This window comes from Solea solea, chromosome 8, assembly GCF_958295425.1.
Source record: "Solea solea chromosome 8, fSolSol10.1, whole genome shotgun sequence".
Taxonomy (NCBI): domain Eukaryota; kingdom Metazoa; phylum Chordata; class Actinopteri; order Pleuronectiformes; family Soleidae; genus Solea; species Solea solea.
The window spans coordinates 21,362,902-21,383,074 of NC_081141.1; the positions used below are offsets into that span (position 1 = coordinate 21,362,902).

A 20,173-nucleotide genomic window follows, 5' to 3' on the forward strand; every position below is an offset into this window, starting at 1 on the left:
GTGGTTTGCCATAGTTTGTATTTATGGTTTTTCATCTGTGTTGCGTCGATATAAAACACTGAGTTTATTTGACTGAAACATTTTTTTAGTATCTTTTTATTGTTTATCAAAAATCTTATTTCAGGATATTAAAACATAAAGTAAAAAAACACAAAACACTTCATATGAACACCCAGCACTGAATTATCATCAAGCCTTATGACTCAAATGAATCAAATATATTAAAGGGCAAATTAACATTCTTTTTATACACACGTCCATCAATGAGAATCTTCTCTGTTCTATGCTCTATGCAGAAATATTTTGAAAAATGAACCAACAATAATATCTAGCTTAAAAAGAATCTATTTGGCACTTGTTTGAAATATCTGGAGAAAAGAGGCACATCTCGAGAATCAAACCTATTAAATTTAAATATTATCTGTTGAACTGGAGCCTGTGATGACTCATGAGGTTTTGCAATCGCCATGTGGAAGTTGTTTTTAAGAAACACTTATGCTTGTTTTCTTGCAGAATGCTCATGTCCAGGCGGATCGAGGTCTGCTGTGAATCTGAAAGTTTCAAGCACATTTTATTATTGATTATTGACCGTTGTAAATTTGAGCTTTGAGAATAATTACTCATCTTTGTACCTTCTCCTGGTGTCCTTTCTTGGCCATCCTCTGCACCTCTGACCTCAGCTCTTCCTCTTGGATTTGCATGGCCTCTCTTTCCTGCTCCTCTTCCTGATTCTTCCAACGCTGCTCCTCCCAATATTCTTGATGCTGCTGCGCCACCTACAGGGCATAAATGCAAACAGCATTAGGCCTGATTTTGTGCTATTAAATAGTTTTTTCTCATAAGTAAGCTTTTGTTATGGCAGCATGAAATAATTTAATTTCTCAAAAAGTAAACCATTGAAGCATGTCCTGACCTGAGCATCTAACTCTTGTACACGTGCTGTCTTGCGCCCCTCCTCGTGCTCCTTCTCCCGCCGTCTGATCTCCTTCTCCTGCTCCAGCTCCTGGATCAACTCCTCTCGCCTCCTCAGCGACTCTGCCTGAGCCTCGTGGTTCTTCTGCATCTTCTGCTCCAGCTGCTGCTGTCGCCCAGCGAGAACCTTAGCAAGAAAACAAGACACACATTTCTCTCTAATTAAATCTTTTCATTTCACTCGAAGCATCAAAGTATTCAAAAGAAACTTACCTCATGCATGAGTCGTTCCCTGGCTTTTCTCTCTTTCTCCCACAAAGCTTCTCGTTTCTCCCATACCTGCTGAGCTTCTTCTCTAAAATGGATGAGATACGTTGGTTTACATTTTAAGAGAAGATGGGAGTCTCCTCCCGCAGAGTCGGTGCTTGAATCCTGATGCCCACCTGTGTAAGATGTCGAACTCAGCCTCACGTTCTCGCTCTAACTGAAGTTGCTCTTCAATCACTTGTTTCATCCAGGCAGCATCAGCAACAGCCCTTTCCCTCCGTGCCGTCTCCAACCACCTGTCCTCCTCCTCTCCCTCCACCAAGGCTGCCAGAATCTTACGGTCCGCCTCCTGGTGGACACAAAGGAAATTCAAGCATCCCATCAAAAACAAAATTATGGATTCTTTCTGGAATATACTCCAGTATCTACAGGTAAAGCAGACGAACCAGTTCTTCCTGCACTTGCTGGGCTCTTCTCTTCAACTGAGTCCTATATTGGCGGATCAGGAATTTCCTGTAATACAACAAACGAGTTGATTCCAGTTATCTACCCACGTCATCATCATCATTCTAAATATAATAGAACACTATTATCAGCAGAAAGAGTTTCCTTTACCCCATCTCAGACTTTTGCTGCCTTTCCTCCACCTTCATTCTCTCCTCCTCTATCTTCTCTAGCTCCCACTGCTGCAACAACAGATCCTCCTGCTCCTTCTTTAAACGAGCAGCCTGGGAGAAAAAAGGGAAAAAAATATATTTATATAAATAATTAAATCAGCAATGTTTTCACAGATATACAATATTTAATCCAAAATGTGTACCTCTCTTTCTCTTAGGTTCAGTTCTTCCATCTGTTTGCAGAGTTCCTGTGCTCGCGTGCGCTCCTCTGCTTTCCTTTTCTCCTCCGTCTGCTTCATCCTCTCCAGAGCCTCCCTCCGGGTCCTTTCGTACTCGTTTTCAAAGTGCCTCTTCTCCTCCTGCTCGGCCTCTTCTTGCTGCATGTTTGAAGAGAAGGGTCATTTACAGCGGGTGTCTCAACTTTCAAAGTGATGTGACAACGTTGAGAGGATTACCGCGAGAGCATTTCAGACTTGATACTGTGGTCACAGATGACACCAGTGCTGCTCAATTAAAAATGTATTCCTTACATAAATAATTAGTCACATGACAAAGTTTAATGACTTGTGGTTGACCACACTGGCCTGAGGGAAAGTAATACGTAAAAGCAACAAGGAGGCATTTTTCTACGGTCTGGTTACTGTGCACTAACTCCTGCAGGTAAAAAACACTTCTTATCCTTGTATTATTTTTCTAGAACGCTGGTGAATTTCTTACCTGTTTCTTCTCAGATATCTGCTCCTGCCACTGACCGACAACATGGTCTTGATGTAATGTCGACTCAACCTGTGGACGGATTAGCAGAACAAGTTCTGTTATAGGTGAGATAGAGGGATATTGATGAACCTGACCACTGTTCCGGAATATTTCATTATCTCAAGTCAACACTGCACTGAAAACAGAACGTCATGGAGTATCCAGTCAATATTTGTTTCCAGATCAATTGGACGTCTTGTCAATAAGTGTCAGTTTCCTCTTCAGCTATTTATCACTTTGTCAACAGCGATAAACAACCTGTTAGATTTGCATTAGTACTTAAAACTGGGCTACCTCTCGCAACTCTGAGTTGTTTTTCTTCCAGTGCTCCTTCAGCAGCTCTTGTGCAAGCTGAGGAGAAACGGAAAAAAACAGAAACGACAGGAATCAAACACTGCACATTTCATTGCAAACAAAAACACATGCACTTATGTCAATGTCGCTACCTTTTTTCTTCTTTCCTCTCTTGCTGTACGGAGTTCGTCAGTTTTTTGCACCAACTGCCTCTCCAATGTTCTGTTGTCAGGAACCACGCCCCTGAGCTCCGCCTCCAGTTGTTGTTGCTCCTCTTGAAGCATGGCCCTGAGACGATTTCTGCGCTCCTCCAGCCTGGCCTTGTCTTCCTCCTTCATTCTCTGTCTATGGTATGACGTCATACTGACACAACAGTGAAGTCTTCCGTTACATAGTTGATTTAACAGACAGAGTAGACAGACATTGATTGTGAATGAGCCCAAAGTGACACCTTCTCTGTGGGTTCTTTCATCCAATTAATGACTTCATAAACCGTTTCTAAAGAAACTGGTTGATAATGACAAAAACTAGGTATTCAAATGTTGTTCTCATCTACAACTTATAACACTATGCATTATACTACTTTATATGATTTTATATAGGGGGATAAATACAATGGCTTCCTATTCAAGGACATTAAATAAAGACTTGTACAATCTTAATTTGATCTCTATATTAGCAGGGGGGGCCCTTTTCCAGTCTGTGCCCAGGGGCCCAGTGGCTCATAATCCATCCCAGCTAAGGATAACCTGTATTTCTTTGTACACTCACTCATCTTCTACTGCTGCTTTATCCTCCACATGATGAGGGGTCACTGGTTCATTCTCACAATCTCACCTATGATTAATTTTCCCTAATCCCCAAATCTGCATGTTTTTGCACTGTGGGTGGAACTGGAGAACCTGGAGAATTATATGTACGCTGTACTGTTTAAGTAAAGATTTGTATTGAAACAAGAAAATCTGACAGAGATAAAATGGACACAGTATTTTAGAAAGAAAGGTAGCCTTTATGTGAACCAACCTTGGTACCTAACTAAATCACTGTACACAACCGTAGATCAACCAGTCTACAAATAAGTGTCAAGATGTGCATGTTTGTGTGTTATGATCATGTGTGCTGCTTGCAGGGGGGAGTTACCTCTGGTTGTAGGACTGTTGGGAGCTCCACACCTCCTGTTTCTTACCGCAGATAGTCTGCTCTTTGAAGTATCGAGCATGCAGGTCCCATTGCTGCCGACACCGGGCCTCCTGCTCCCGCTGCCGAACCAACTGTCTGGCCAGGACCCGGGACCGGCTGGGTGCATGGGCCGAGAGATTCGGCAAAGCCATATACCTAAATATTCATTATTATTAACGACCTTAACCTATAATCCTCACTTCAGTTATCTGGTCAACTTAATCATGCCTCAGCCAAACAGTGGTTTTCTAACGCTAAAGAGCATTAATTTAAACAAAGTATCCAGAATATTATGTTTGTTACATGCTAAGTTTTTACTCGGAAACAAACGAGTCAAGAGTTTCAGCCCCTGATATCCAGCCGATAACAAGCGCGTATCTTAGTTTAGAGTCGTTATAGCTCGATAAATGTCACGTATTTACCTTAACGGTTGAGGAGTGGCTGCCTCTTTTATCGACGTTTGTTGAATTCAGCCGTTATTTCTATCTTTTTACGCAGAAACGACTAAACCACCTAGTGTCCCTTAGTTACCGATCTACACTTCCTGGTTACTCGCACGCTACGGGACGACGTAACGGTCAAACTTAACAGAGAACCGGGAAAACAAAGCGCGAAATTAGTAGTATAGCGTCATAAAAGGAATTACCTCATTTGGAATACAACTACTACTACTACTACAACGACTAACAATAATAACAAAACTACTACTACTACTACTAATAATAATAATAATAATAATAACAATAATAATGATAATAAAAAATAATAATAATAATAAGGTTTGTTACAATTATTATAATAATTATTAATATTGGTATTTATACTATTATTATTATTGTTGTTATTATTATTATTATTATTATTATTATTATTATATGAATTAATAGAATCCCAAACAGTAATCTTCTTGGATAATTAATATCAATATTGATGAGTGACATGTAATGTATTTCCTAAATGTTTTAACCATAACTACTACTAATTCTATTACTGCTAATGTTACTACTAATATTAAGAAGTCATTTATCATCATTAGTAGAAGTAGTAATAGTCTATTACTACTATTAGTAGAAGTAGTAATAGTCTATTACTACTTCTACTAATGAAGATAACAATAACAACCCCAGCAACACTGCCACCGCTATCAACAGCAACAACAATAATAATAATGAAAATAGCAACATTATATTATTATCATTATATAAGGAGGTAACAAAAATAAATAACACATGCACACAAACACACAGAAATTTCTACAGCTTTCTTTTTATGGGCTCTCATTGACTTCCATTCATTTAGACAGCCTAAACAAAGTGTTATCCCTAACCTTAACCATAACCACAACATAAATCCAAATATTATCTCTTGTTTCCATTTATTCAATTATTCCAATTATTATGTTCAGCCTCATTAGGACCAGGGGTTGCTCTCTAATGGTCCTGACAAGGTTAATGTGTGTATGCCAGAAAAGGTCCTAAACAGGTAACACACACACACACACACACACACACACACACACACACACACACAGCCTCTCCTCTCTCCTGGTGTCCCCCTGGTGTCACTGTAAATGTGCAGTGCAGCCTTGACAGCCTGTTGCTATCATTTCAGAGGCAAGTGTGTGTCTGAACCCAAGAGATGGCTCTGCTAATGGAGCACCAGTTCAGGCAGCTGCCAGCCGACAGACAGGTGGAAACAAGACCATTTCTGGAGGCTGTGTCATACCTTCCACCGTTCTTTGGTAAGTTAATTTTCCACAGTGTGACACACAGTAGAGACTATATGGTGACATTTCCTGGATACAAAGGGAAATAAATGTGAAAGTTCTCAGTTGTCACTGCCTGCAGAGAACTGATGCTCCTTTAGACACAAGTTTATTTCTAGTCAGGTTATTATAATGTTTGAAATGTCAGAGGCTGGTAGTTTGTACAAGCATTGTTGTACAAGTGAAATTGATAAGGTTCAAGCATGTGGATTTGTATGGATTATACAGAAGCTGAATAGGCATGAGAATGCTTGAAAAAGAGGTTTTTATTTTTCGAAAGAAGTCCTGTGCAAATTACCATTTTCACACACTGTTAATATTTTAAATGGGATTTGTTCAACTTTGATTAACTGACACAAAATTGCCATCAGGGAAATCTGTCACATCACTTTTGCTAAGCCTGTAATAAACGACTTTGCTCTTTCCAAAACATAATCTTTTTTTGGGATCGTATTTCTCTCCATCAAGTTGTCCACAATCCTTTAGCATGCATAATTTAATCCACTGGCCTGGATTTTAAGTTGTGAAAATTGATTAGTACGGTGTTGAGTTCCCCATGCCCATTCACTGGTGGCATGGTGCGCCAGGGCATCTTTGTGCAGCTTCATTTTGTATTAATATGTTAAAGGTCCTCTATTGAATTTGCCATGTGAAACCCTTGAGAGGAACCAAGTCTGATGCCGATATTAAGCTTTTCCTCCTTGACACCATTGTGTTTTCTGACCTAGAAATGTCTTAGCCAACTTTCCTACAAGCCATTAAAGTACTGCACAGTCTCACTGTGTATTTTAAATGATTGTGTCTGGAGTGTGTGGACAGGACTTGACTGACAACTCCAACACTCTCCTCCTCGTGTTGTTGCAACTGTGCACCATCGCTCACTGTGGCTGCATCCAACTATTTATAATAGAATTAGTAGTTTATGCATAATCCAATAATAACTGCAGACAGAGCCGCAGAAGATGCAGGTGTCTCTGAAACAAGATATGATGCCATCAGACTTGTGACGATGCATCACGTCCGCACAAAAGAGTGGACTTTGTCATGAGTAGTTTCCACTAACAGCTCAGGGGCTGAAAGCTGTCTGTAGTGTCAGTGGATCTGCCAGGAGCCGTGTGTGGTCGGGACTCGAGATGTCCTATTGTACGCAGGTCTTTTCAGCAGCGCAATTAAAAAGACACTTGATGATAGTACTGTCATGATTTGCCTAATATGGCATAATAAAGTAATTAGCTGTGCCTTCCGGTGTCATTGTGGGCAGCAGTGTTTAACTTCAAGTCATTAAAACCTGGAGTGCATACATTTTAAACATAAACAAATGTCTGTTACATTCAAAAGTGTTGTCAAATGAGTTCACACAATGATGATTTAGCTGAAAAACTCCACACGACTCTCTCCGTGTTATATAGTGGCATTTAGATCTGGTGTTGCCCAACGTCTTTCTCGTCTTTTTTATGTCTAGACAGAAGGGGATGTCAGCGACATTGTACTAATAAAGCAAACAGGTTGGAGTAAGACTGGAAACACAAAGAAGTGCCTAAGAAAATCCACTACTACTCAAAAAAATCCAGTTTGATGGGGTAAATGTTTCTCGACACCACCCGTCTTCCACTGCTGGTGTATTCACACAAATGCTCAGGTCTGATAGGAAGATGAAGGAAACAGTATGTGAATAATGCTGTAACAGAATAACAACAATAACATTAACAAATAATCTCCAAAAGTTGGTACTGCAGTACTACAGTAATAGAACAGAATTACATTAAATTACACAACTGCAATAAATAGCACAGATTGTGCACATCATTTCCAACATTCCTCATTTACTGTAGCCTTTACTGTGTGATGATTCTCTGAAGCAGTGGAGTTCAAGCGTCACTCAGGATTTTAACGACAGACGCAGCAAAAATTCATGAAGGGAAAATTACTGTAAATGTAACATTTTTTTAGTGGTGCCGTGGAATATGCCTGAGTCACTGACATGTATAAATATGTTTCCTATTTGCCAATTAATAGCAGAAATCCAAACTTCCCTGATGATAAAGTCATGTACGATACAGTCAAGCTTTGACAGCCACAGCGATCACTAACAATCATTTTTCTTCACCTGTGTTCCATGTAGTTTTCCACTCTCAATCCTCACTCACACCCTGTGTAAACATTTCTCTTTAGACTGCCTTGGCTCTACCATTTTTGCACCAATTAAAGCTGACATATCCGGCAACATCACAGTAAGTATGTTTATTCTTAAACGTGTAGGGGTTCAGTAAAGTCGTAAAAAACTCATTCATTCATAAACAATATATTGTTTTAACCATCAGAAAATCAAGGCCGTTTATGACACCAACCCAGGACGCTTCAAGACTCTGCAGCAAATGGTGGAGGCAGAGAAGGAAATGCATGGAGCTGAGTGGCCCAAAGTGGGAGCCACTTTCGCTCTCATGTGGCTGAAAAGGTTTGAGTAACTTTACATGTTTTTGGCAAACTCAGTATCCATAAACAAGTATGTATACTGCATGTCTGTTTTCTTTTTCAACAGGGCTCTGCGATTCATCCAAGTCTTTCTTCAGAGCCTGGTGGACGGTGAGAAGGACGACAGCAACCCAAACCTCATTCGAGTCAACGTTTCCAAAGCCTATGAAGTAGCACTGAAGAGGTACCACGGCTGGTTTGTGCAGCAGCTTTTCAAGGTAAGATATTTGTATATTTATCTATTTACAACCCTGGATGCTAGGGTTCACAGACAACATTAACATGAACAAATTAAATCCAGTCCAATTCATTTTATCCTCAGGCTTCACTTTAGATTACTACCCTCTTAAAAAAGTGAGCCATGTATAATAATAAATGTATACAATAATATTCAGTATTCAAAGACAGATTAGAGATTTGTGTTTCAGAGATCCTGGCTTGGTCTGTGTAGATGTTAAAATGTAGTGTTGTACTGTACATGTGCTTTCTTTCAGGCAGCTCTGTTTGCGGCTCCATACAAGTCCGATTTCCTGAAGGCCCTCTCCAAAGGTCGAGACGTGAAGGACGAGGAATGCTTGGAGAAAATCAAGAAGTTCCTCATCAACTTCTCCGCCACTGTTGACTCTATCTATGATATGTACAGTAAGATGAATGCTGACCTTGAATACACTGTGTGACTGACTGAACGACTGCCGGACGGACGGACGCACCGCTGTCCTCCCGTGATCGACTTAGTTTACAAAGTCATGATGCATTATGCAGACAACACTTGTGCTTGTCTACAGGTTGACTCGGCTCACTTCAGGTCACCTGACAGCTCAGTGGGAGTGCATTTAGAAGGCACATCACTTACACATCAGCACTTTTAATCTTTTAATTCCTATTTTCCAAAACATATGCATGTTTAAACTTAATGTCCTTGCATGTGTTTTTCAGAAAAAAAACATGCTATGTTTAATGCAATTTACAATTATTTCTGTATTTATTTATTGATGAGAACAGGACCCAAGTGGCATATTTATTTAAATGTATGAATATGCAACAAACAAACAAGCAAAAGCTATAGGATTGTTACAAATACAGTAAACACGTGTCTAATATGGACAGATTTTACTAAATCATACAACTACAAAGCACAATTCAAAATATACATTATTTACAGTATAAAAATATAAATAATAATATAATAATAGCAGTATAGTATATATAGTATATAAGTTGTGTTTGTATAGTGTAACTTTTTATGTGTATACTTTAAAGACAAAGAGTCTGTATTATTTTGTAATCAGAGTATTACATGAAAATGTATTTCCTGAATGTATTTGATTTTCCCTCCACTGTTGTACTGTTCAGCAGTATTTTAAAATATTAAAATATCCCACCACAATATAGGGCTATGGCTTTTATTTCAAATGAATCAATTTGCTGTATTGTACTGAACATTTGTCCATGGTATTTTCAACTTTTGAATTAAATTAAATGTATTACTTTGACTGAAAGTATTTAAAATATTTACTACAAGTTAAAACATAGCCAGTTGATCAATTATTGTTATTGCTTACATTGTTTGATTTCCCCCTCATTGGATCTTGTATTTATTTTTACCCCACACTTTAAATATGCATGTACACTGACCTTTATTTATTTTATTTATTTATACAGAAAACAGAAAATAATTGAGAACCACTGGGTTAATGCATTTATATCCAGTTCTTTACCTTTACTGTTTACAGTTACTTATTTGTTGCCGCTTTATACTATTTTTCATTACATCCATGAAGCACATTAAACTATATGAATATATAAACTATATATTTGTGATTTTACACTATTTGAGTTTTGGTTAATTGAATTTTTACCATTCTATTTGACATTAAACATAAATAATGGCACTAGACACTTTAATATTAATTGGCACATTTTCTGTATGATGCTTTGTAATGAGTTAAACTAAAGTTTGACGCTCGTCATCTTGAACAGATGGAATATTAAAATTTTCCTCACTGGGACTTTTGAGTATTAACAATAAGTAACAGGGAGGCTTATGTTTCTTTGTGCGTGGCTCTTTGATTCACCACACCCTGCTTCCACACAAAAAAGAACATAACACAATAGAGTTGTCCACTCCATTGTGTTATGTTGAATAACCGAGAATTTGTCAAATATTACTTACTGCATCCACCCACAGTATACACAGTTCATTTTGCCGTGTCAATTTGCAATTTTGACGTCATTTTAACACAGAATGTTTTTGTTTTATAACTATTATAGAGTGTATGTAACTGTAACCTGTATCTGTAATCTGAAACGGTGTTAAACTGATTCATACTTTGACACCTGCATATTTTACTGTGTAAGGGCAAAGGTCAATGATCAGCCCAAATGTCACTCTCTAAAGGTGGCACATAAGTAACCAGACATACGATTTCTAAATGCCACTAAACTTTGGAACACAATCTACCCTTAGATATTCCAGCCTGTGTTGTTTTATTTGCATTTTTTAGTTCATTTTAAAGTTAAAATAGGGTTTTAACCTCTTGTCTCTAGCCCTTTTCCCATTTTATCCCACCCTGTGTTGTATTTTACTGTTTTATTTGCAATCTATTGTTTTAGTTCAAAGTTAAAACTTTGTTGTATTTGCTTTTTAAATTTTATTTTCCCTGTATTGTGAAGCACTTTGAGCTGCAACGCTTGTATGAAAGGTGCTATACAAATAAAGTTTGTATTTGTATGCATTTAATCCAGATTAAGTGATTCAAACAACAGGGCTCTGAGGAGCACAACACACAAAAAGAACATTAACAGTGTTTTTACTAATCATTCATCAGTTCCCAGCCTGTCACAGCCGACAGCTGTGATATAGCACATTTTACAGACTATAATATGTGAAGACATATAAACTGTAGCTACACACTGGTGAGGATCATGGATTATATACTTCCATATAGGAAGACTCATGGATCTATGAGGGGGCCTCAGAGAAGCCCACACCCACACCTTGATGAATAGATCAATACAGTTCTGTACCACCTAGCGGCCGCCAGCAGAACTGCATCTTACTCTGCTCTTGGCTGCAGCTCTCCAGGCAAACTTGTCCCACCCAAAGCCTGTGAAAGCATCCGTTGTTCTGCTGGACTTTACCGGACACATGGAGCAAAGCAAAGCCGCAGTGAAGTCAACGCTCTGAGAGGAGTCACGTTAGACCCGCTGAGGAGGGACCAGAGCAGAGACTCAGTTAGTTTGAGCGTTTTCTAAACGATGGAAAAGACGACACCTTAAAGTGTTTTAAAAGAAAGCAAAGGTCAACTCATTGTAGCAAGGTAAGTAACGTTTCTGATTCTCGTGTTTTCTGGTTTCTCTATGCAGCTTTTTGTTTAAACATATTTATCCCGATAGATAGATAGATATTGTTGTATTTTACTCTAGTCTTATTTTAATAACAATAATTAGTAAGAGAGATTCAAAAGTAACATTTTATTAAGATTGTACACACACAAACTTGTTTTCATATCTTAGTGAGGACACTTCATAGACATAATGTATTCTCTAGCCCTTTACCCTAACTTTAACCATTAACTTTAACCCTAACCCTAAAACCAGGTCTTAACCCTTAAAAAGCTATTTAAAGTTGTGGGGCCCAGGAAAAGTGTCCCCACATGGCCAAAATGTCCTCATAAAGATAGGTTTGTATGTTTTATGGACTTCACAAAGATATACATACACACACACACACACACACACACACACAGAGAGTGTAAAGCAGATATTGGGCCCCAGACCCTCTGGTCTCTGTTGGTCTGGGTAAAGTCACATCAGTAACTGCACAGGAAGTTCCCACAGCTTAGAGTCACTCACAGTTAGAAACGTTAACAAGTGGATTTTGACTTTCTGAACCAATAAGGGGAAATATGGGGACGTTGGGTCTACACTATGTGGTCTTTTATGATCCCATTCTATCACCCCGACAGTTTTAAAACACTCTGGACCACCTCTCTGTCTCTCTCTCTCCACTGAACAACTTAATGCTTTGTTTTTGTTCTATTATAATAGTTTAGAAAGGGCTGGCGCTACCTTTTTTTTTACTCTCCAAATGCCTGCTGAAGTGTAAGGGTATGATAATCCCATGTGTCAGATTGGGCTATGAGTCATTCCTCTCCCTGAGCAGGACCCCAGCAACTCCCCTGTTTGTGTTGCTCCTGTCTGCTCTAGATAAGTTGTCAATGTCATGAACAAACTCAGGAAAGAGCAGCCTTGAAAAAGGAAGTGGTGGAGGGATGTGAGGATGTGTGTTTGTGGACTCTGAGAGGCTTTGAAATATAACACTACACATCCTCTGTAATGAGTAAATAAAAAAGGGCATAGATTGAGTCTTTCCACGTGTCCTGTCTGAAAGAGGTGGTACCATTCTACGTCCCACACTGACCAGGTTTTTCTGACCAATAAGAGCTCTCATTAGTTTTGGCACCAGTCCTTTTTCTGTGTTTTTATTTTCCCCCCATAAACGACAGCTCTGGTTGTTTTTGTCTGAATGACTCTGTGTCAGTAATTCATGCGATGGCTTCTTCTCTTCTGCTTCTGTTTCAGTGTCCACATGCTTCAGCATCATTTCCCTGGATTCCCTGAAGAGGAATTTGACACATCATTGTGATAAAAGGGATGAATGAGGTACAAAGAGGTTAAATGTCAGTAGTATACTTTAGATAAATGTGTGTCACACCTTCACAGTCCATTCGTCAGCTGTAGCCTTAACCTTAGCATTTAAGTTATACACTGAATTATTCTAAAACAGCAATGATGGTAAATTGAGATGAATAAAACTATTTTACACAGCAAATGACAAAGAAGTTAATGAGTGACAAGTGTTTTAAAACTTGACATTCATTAACTACACAGATATTTAATATTCATTCTTCATCTACTGTATTATCCTCCACATGAGGGTTGCGGGGTCACTGGAGCCAGTCTCAGCTGACATAGGGGGACAGGTCACCAGTCCATGGCAGGCCCAACATACAGAGATGGACAATCATTCACTCTCAAACTCACACCTACGGTCAATTTAGAGTGTCCAATTAAGAAAAAAAGAGAATTAAATAAAGTAAAACTCAAGTATTTGAGATGACAGAAGATCTTAAAAGTTTTAAGCTTCTCGTTAAAAGGATTTATTTTAGGAAACTTGTTTGAATTACTGACATTTTGTCATTTTGTTTTTATTCCAGGGTCGTTCTGCTCTCTTCAGGAGGTGCCACCTTGCCTTGTCCAAGGCAGACACCCTCACCTCTGCTCCGGCCAAAGCCGAGCTCTCTGTGGACGCGGGCGATGGTGGGTCCGCTCAGCTGGAGAGCGAGGCGGCGTTCCCCCTCTCTGAGCTCTCGCACTTGTTTGAGAGTGAGGATGCCGCCCCGTCGACCCAGGACACGAGTCAGGACTCTGCCCTGGAGGTGGTTCAGCCCGGCCAGGTGGCCGACGGTCGACAGAACCTGCGGATGAAGTTCCAGGGTGCTTTCAAGAAGGGCATTTCCAATCCCATGGACCTACTGGAGTCCACCATATACGAGTCAAACGTGGTTCCAGGCCCCAAGAAAGCACCCATGGACTCACTCTTTGACTATGGCACCTATGGTCACATGAGCAACCAAAAGAGACGCAGGAAGAAGCTTCCCAGAGGGTAAGAAGATCTCAAAACTCATGTTTGCTTCTTTTATCTTCTCACTTAAGGGGTTTCTTTTATTCATCCAGGCAGTAGCAAACCTAGACTGGACTTTTTTTTTTTTTTTTTTTACCAGAAACAAAAGGGCTGGTTGGGAAAAGTGCTGTCATTAAAAGAAAAAAATCTCCCACAACTACCTCTCTGTAGACAGAGGTGTGCCACATTAGGAAGTATGTGTACACACAGGAACACACAGTCCATTCACTGATCCAACAGAGAGCGTGTTGTTGGTTCCACTGCAGCCGTTGAGGTAATATTTAGGCTGCGTTCTGTTTCTGGCTGCCTTACCTGTCCAATACTGTACACATATACAGAGGTCCATTTATCAAAGTGGGTGTGGGGGATGGAAAATAAGAAATTCATTTTTTAATATCCTCAGTAAAACGGCGACATCCGGTGAAGACGATCAAAGCTCAGATCCGCCGAAGGTCGTGAAGACATTCAACCGCTCTGTCCTCTTTGACTGTGTCTCGCGTGGAGACCCGGCGGCGCTCGACGGCCTGCTGGAGTACCTGCAGAGTCACGACAAGAGGCTGACTGACGAGGAGTTCAGAGGTGAGACTGACATGTGTAGCGATTCTCCGATTCAGTCCAAAGCAACCAATAAATGATGATATGATGATGTTATGATGATCAACACTTGATTTGTTCTGTAAAATGTCAGAAAATGTTGATCAGTGTTTCCCAAACCTGGAAATAACAATGTTCATGTCTTGTTTTGTCCACAAACCAAAGTTATTTCTTTGTTATATGGAGCAAAGATACCAGTGAATGTTCACATTTAACAAGTTGAAAAATCAGAGAGCTTCTTCTAATTATTAAAAAAAACAAAAAAAAAAAAAAACACTCAAACCTCGCCAAAAAAAAGCGATTAAGATGTCAGTAATATACAAAAAGTTTCTCTGTTTTACACCATTTTATACGTCATGTCACCAAATGAACTCTTAAATGAGCTAAATGTAAGTTCCAAAAAAGGTTCTTAGTGACATGAACTGCCGCCTCATTGTGATGCTCGCAGCATTATGTGAGCAATCATCCCGTGTTCTTGCCAAAACAATGTTTGGCCCGATTGAGTGCGCTAATGTGGTGTTTCTGTGTTGTGACGCTGTTTCCTTCACAATCTACAGCTCACTCACTTCTCTGGGCACTGGGTTGAAATACCGCCCCCACTCTTCACTCTTGCTTTTGTTCAAAAGTAGAAATTCAGCTTGGCTGTACTGTATTTACCTTTGACCTTTTGTAATCGCTGCTGTTTCTTCCTCAAGAGGATGTGAGAAGGAAAGGTGGAGTGATGTCAGAGTCTTTGTCCTGCCAAAGGCAGATGGAAAGCTTCTTTGTCTCTCGGGGGTTCTGGGTTTTTTCTTTTTTTAGGCTTTTAACAAGGAGCTGAGAAAAATCACAGCAAACTGTTGGAGACTTAAACAAGGCTCCCACTTTCTCTCCAACAGAGACTTAAAATAGTGAATGGCTCACTTGACCCCTGTCTTTTACACTTTATTTTTTTAAGAACCATGAATACTCCCTGCAACAATTTCCCAAAGCTCTGGCCATATTCAATTATTAACTCAGTATATTCAGATGAACAGGAAGTCACATTTTAGCAGCGGACACATGAACAGGTTGTGAAGTAACCTCACAAATGAAAACAAATGATTACTTGATTTGAAAAAACCAAACAATACTGAGTCATTTGCATTTAAGAGTGCATTAATGTTGATTAAAAACATATCAACATAATTTATCAAATGGAAAAGCTCTTTTAAAAATACAAACAGATGAGTTCACGGTGATAAATGTCTAGTTTTTAGGCCACAAATGCAAACTTTGCCAAACACATTTAATGTTAATTAGTTAAGTTAAGTGTTGACTTTAAACTAAAATTCCAAATGATATTTTTCATCTAACTTTTTCCACCAGAACCATCCACGGGTAAGACGTGTCTGCCTAAAGCCCTGATGAACCTTTACGGTGGTCGGAACGACACCATCCCGCTGATGGTGCACATCGCGGAGAAGACTGGAAACCTCCGAGAGTTCATGAATTCACCATTCAGGGATCTCTACTACAGAGGTATGGAAATCACCCAATAATGACAAGGTTAATGCCAACGTATTCATGAAGGATTAAAGGAGGTTTAAGTGTAATTGTTAACCGTCGTAACACGTAGCAACCAACACGTCATGAAGCTGCCACGTCTAACCTTTACAAACACAGACATGCTGCATACCCACAGAGCCGTTAGAAAGTCCACTGAAAGCTCCTTCTTATGTTCACCAAACACAGTTAAAGCACCAATCAATCAAACCAGCAGGTGTAGAAAACACTGTAAAAGAGTAAACATTGATAAATGTCACCGGAGAATCACCATGTCAACAAAGATAAAACATGTCTGCGGGACAACAGAGCCTCCACAGTGTTGTCTTTATTTTAATAATTCACATGTAGCTTATATCATTGCGAGAGACTATATTGTAACAATATATAGCTTAATTTGGATTCTGTTTATTCTGTTCTGTTTTTATATTCATGAAAATCCTTCTACATGTTCACTTCATCCCTGTAGCTTTCATGGTTGTCAGTTTGACGTTTTTTTCTTGCGTTCAGGAAACAAAAAACAATACATTTGTGTTAAGGACTCATTTCCTGTGAGAAGCAACCTGCATGTACATTTAGCTTTCACACTCTGTCGCTTAATTGGTAGGATAAACTTCTGTTTAAACACTCTCTATGTAGAGTGGCTTTCCTCCTCAGAATGCCTTTTACACTAACATCATAATTACCCCCATGTCTCCCACACAGCCCACAGCGCTGTGGTATGAAATAATGTCTGTGTCCTGTTCTGTTGCCTTCTCTCAGGCCAGACGGCGCTCCACATCGCTATAGAGCGACGCTGCAAACAGTACGTGGAGCTGCTGGTGGAGAAGGGAGCTGATGTTCATGCCCAGGCACGAGGACGCTTCTTCCAGCCTAAAGATGAAGGAGGCTACTTCTACTTTGGTAATGACGCCCTCTGTCAGCACGATGGCGTTTTTGTCCTCTTTATACTCTGACCTCAAATGATGCAAATGACTGAGGAAAGCTGTTTTCACTCTGCTCTGCCCCATGCTTTTGTAATGATGTGGTGTCTTTTTTGTGACATCATGGTCACTTTTTTCTGCTTCCAAGTTGGCTGTAAGTGTCTGCTTTTCTCATGAGTATACGTCACAGTTTTTGATGTCTATCAGAGCGGCTGCCAAGATTAAGTAGCTCACCCACGCCACTGCACACTTTCCTGGAAAATAAACGAGAGCCCACACCTTCTTTAGTTTGTAACGTGGCACAGTCTTTGAGTTCAGGATGCTGCTGTGGTCTAAGTGGTGAACTCCACCTTACACCCAAATGTTTGCATGTTTAACCATGAATAGTAACGCTTCAAAAACACATGAAAAGCAAAGAAAGCATTACGGCATCTGTTCAAGACTTGCCTCCAGTGAAAGGTGTCTGTGTTCTGCAGTGAAAAAAAAGTAAACATCACCCTGTGCTGGTGGGAAGGATCTCACTGTGACCTCCACACCAAGTATGATAAATACACTCAACACTGCCCTCTGCTGGCTAATTTAAAAGGTCCTACCCGCTCCATCGCTTCAGGGTTATACCCAGAGAAATCTCCGGCAACATTTTACATTATGGTAATAATTTGCAATAATGGTAGGAACAATGGAAAGTGTGTGTGGGACATAAGGGAGGATAAATATCTATTTTAATGAGGAAATTTGATTTTTTGATTCACAAACATTTCAGTTATTGAAGTTATTACACTGATGAGTGAAAACCTGGATATTTAAGATCTGGGATTTTAAACTCAATTTTTGTGTTTTACTTTTAATTCTAAAATGTATTTTTTATGTAAGAAAATTCATTACTTGGACTAAAATGAAGTTTGTAGTTTATTATCTTTGGAAATAACATTGCATTGCTGTAATAATATCTCCTTATTAATGAAAAAATTGGAAATTGCAATAGAAATAAGATGTTATCCCCATAATATTAACTCCCTAATACAAGATTATTACCATACTACAAGTGTTGCAGCGTTTGACAGTATGCCATCTTATATCTTAAGATATAATTGATTTGAATTATCATTCTCCCAAACACATTAAAGGTAGTTTTTTTTTTCTTTATTTTTAGACAACCTGCTTTGGGAATTATTTGTTTGATTACATTCAAGCATTATATTCCCCACTCATCACTGAGGAGATGATTTCTATTTGCACTTAACACGGTTGTCATTCTCCAATCCCAGCGTGTCCGGGCACAGTGTGAGTAATTTGCCGCGGAGCTTTGCAGCGAGGTGAACAGGAACCTGGCAGAGCCGATGGCTAATGGGATTTAGACTCACGCTAACACTCTGCATGCACCCGTGCAAATCCATGAAGAGGAGCGTTTCTCTGTGAGGTGACAAAGTAATCTGTCACCCATGGCAACGGCTCATTTTCAGCAGCTGCTTCTGGCACTCCGGCCTTATTGCGCCCCGCCCTCAAACAACTGCTAATTGTGCAGATTTTATAGCAAGGGGTTTAAGTCAAACCTTTGATCCGTGTTTAGTACGCTTTGCAAAAACATACATCATCTACAGTTCTTAAATAACCCTCTTGTTGACAGGCTTATTTTTATTGTGAAGAGTTCTCTCTCTCTCTCTCTCTTTCTTGCTTTGCCCAGGTGAGCTGCCTCTGTCGCTGGCTGCATGCACGAACCAGCCCGACATAGTGCACTACCTGACCGAGAATCCGCACAAGAAAGCTGACCTGCGGCGCCAGGACTCACGTGGAAACACAGTGCTGCACGCTCTGGTGCACATCGCCGACAACACCAAGGACAACACGCGCTTCCTCACCAAGATGTACGACGTGCTGCTCATCAAGAGCGCAAAGCTCTACCCAGAATGCAGCCTGGAGACGGTGCTCAACAGTGACGGCATGTCACCGCTCATGATGGCGGCCAAACTGGGCAAAATAGGGGTAAAGATATAGGTCACGTCAGTGTGTCAAGCACAGATTTTTATGGCCACGTTTATACGTTTACTCAGCTTCTCCATGTTCCTCCAGGTTTTTCAGCACATCATCCGGCGGGAGATCAAAGATGAGGAGGTCCGTCACCTGTCACGGAAGTTTAAGGACTGGGCTTATGGTCCAGTTTACTCATCTCTCTATGATCTGTCTTCACTGGACACATGTGGAGAGGAACCATCAGTGCTGGAAATCCTTGTCTACAACAGTCGAAATGAGGTGGATTTTTTTTTTTTATCAACTCCTGAAATGAAACGTAGTTTGTCTTCAAATCTTTCTTCCTGGAGTTTGCATGTTCCTCCCGTGTGTGTCTGGGTTTTCTCTCACAGTCCAAAAACATGCAGATTTGGGGATTAGGGAAATTGGACACCTGGTGACCACAGGTGTGAGCGTGAGAGTGGATGTCAGCTGGGATTGGCACAAGCGCCCCCTCGTGTGGAGTATAAAGCCGTAGAAGATGGATGGATATATAGTACTTTAGAGAAAGCACTCAGACAGCACAAACCCATTTAGTTTTCTTTCTTATATTGTTAGTACACTGAAAAGCATCGTTCCATCAACATGGGCGATAAAGTATTCACACAATTTTTGGTTGAGTGACATTTTATTACAATTTCATAGACATCAAAATTCAGGCACAGATCTGTATGAAGTACTATTACATTATTAAAAAAAAAAAAAAAAGGTATGGTTCATTTCAAACACTCCCCTAAATCTTGAATACTGATCCACGTCCAGGTCAAAACCTCATGAAAATGTGTCGCTCTCAAACAGAAAGATGTCCTCCTTGATGGAAAAAAAAAATATCAAAAATTAAAGATTACATGTGTGTTTTAACGACGTTGCTGCTTTTTTGTGTCTGTGGTCTTGTCGTCAGAACCGCCACGAGATGCTGGCAGTGGAGCCCATCAATGAGCTGCTGCGAGCCAAGTGGCAGAAGTTTGCCGCTGTCACCTTTTACATCAGCGTTGTTTCCTACCTCATCACCATGATCATCTTCACACTCGTGGCTTATTACCACCCGACACACGGCACGGTGGGTGTGAAACTGCTGAAAACCGCTGTAGAATCTTCACACATGCACACACACATATATATATATATATATATATATATATTTATATACATATAAAGTATACACAATATGCTGTGG

The 20,173-nt window shown here is 39.9% G+C and overlaps 3 protein-coding genes across 6 annotated transcripts in view; 2 read left to right on the forward strand and 1 right to left on the reverse strand.

The window, feature by feature from the left end:
- Positions 1–90: 90 nt before the first annotated feature.
- tchp (trichoplein, keratin filament binding) lies at positions 91–4,600 on the reverse strand. 4 transcript variants are annotated; one of them, XM_058637115.1, is made up of 13 exons: positions 4,448–4,600; positions 4,033–4,181; positions 2,999–3,209; positions 2,847–2,903; positions 2,514–2,582; positions 2,000–2,173; positions 1,795–1,907; positions 1,626–1,692; positions 1,356–1,528; positions 1,186–1,267; positions 914–1,099; positions 633–776; positions 91–551 (listed from the first exon to the last, which is right to left on the reverse strand). In XM_058637115.1, the coding sequence occupies exons 2-13, from the start codon at positions 4,074–4,076 to the stop codon at positions 519–521; spliced, it is 1,353 nt and encodes a 450-aa protein (XP_058493098.1). In that variant the 5' UTR covers positions 4,077–4,181; positions 4,448–4,600; the 3' UTR covers positions 91–518. The 4 variants fall into 4 exon arrangements, with proteins under 4 accessions (XP_058493098.1, XP_058493096.1, XP_058493099.1 ...); XM_058637113.1 differs by having other exon boundaries at positions 3,987–4,181; XM_058637116.1 differs by having other exon boundaries at positions 4,033–4,587.
- A 1,039-nt stretch (positions 4,601–5,639) lies between these two features.
- gltpa (glycolipid transfer protein a) lies at positions 5,640–9,366 on the forward strand. The gene is made up of 5 exons (XM_058636832.1): positions 5,640–5,766; positions 7,963–8,021; positions 8,112–8,245; positions 8,330–8,480; positions 8,757–9,366. Exons 1-5 carry the CDS (start codon positions 5,664–5,666, stop codon positions 8,937–8,939), a joined length of 630 nt encoding a protein of 209 aa, XP_058492815.1. The 5' UTR covers positions 5,640–5,663; the 3' UTR covers positions 8,940–9,366.
- A 2,123-nt stretch (positions 9,367–11,489) lies between these two features.
- Positions 11,490–20,173, forward strand: part of trpv4 (transient receptor potential cation channel, subfamily V, member 4) — a 45,249-nt gene continuing 36,565 nt past the window's right edge. Inside the window, exons 1-9 of the mRNA XM_058635065.1 lie at positions 11,490–11,582; positions 12,847–12,927; positions 13,482–13,930; positions 14,352–14,527; positions 15,890–16,042; positions 16,829–16,969; positions 18,674–18,972; positions 19,060–19,239; positions 19,898–20,056. Of these exons, the coding sequence (XP_058491048.1) occupies positions 12,919–12,927; positions 13,482–13,930; positions 14,352–14,527; positions 15,890–16,042; positions 16,829–16,969; positions 18,674–18,972; positions 19,060–19,239; positions 19,898–20,056 (1,566 nt within the window). The 5' untranslated portion in view covers positions 11,490–11,582; positions 12,847–12,918. The remainder of the gene's footprint in view (positions 11,583–12,846; positions 12,928–13,481; positions 13,931–14,351; positions 14,528–15,889; positions 16,043–16,828; positions 16,970–18,673; positions 18,973–19,059; positions 19,240–19,897; positions 20,057–20,173) is intronic.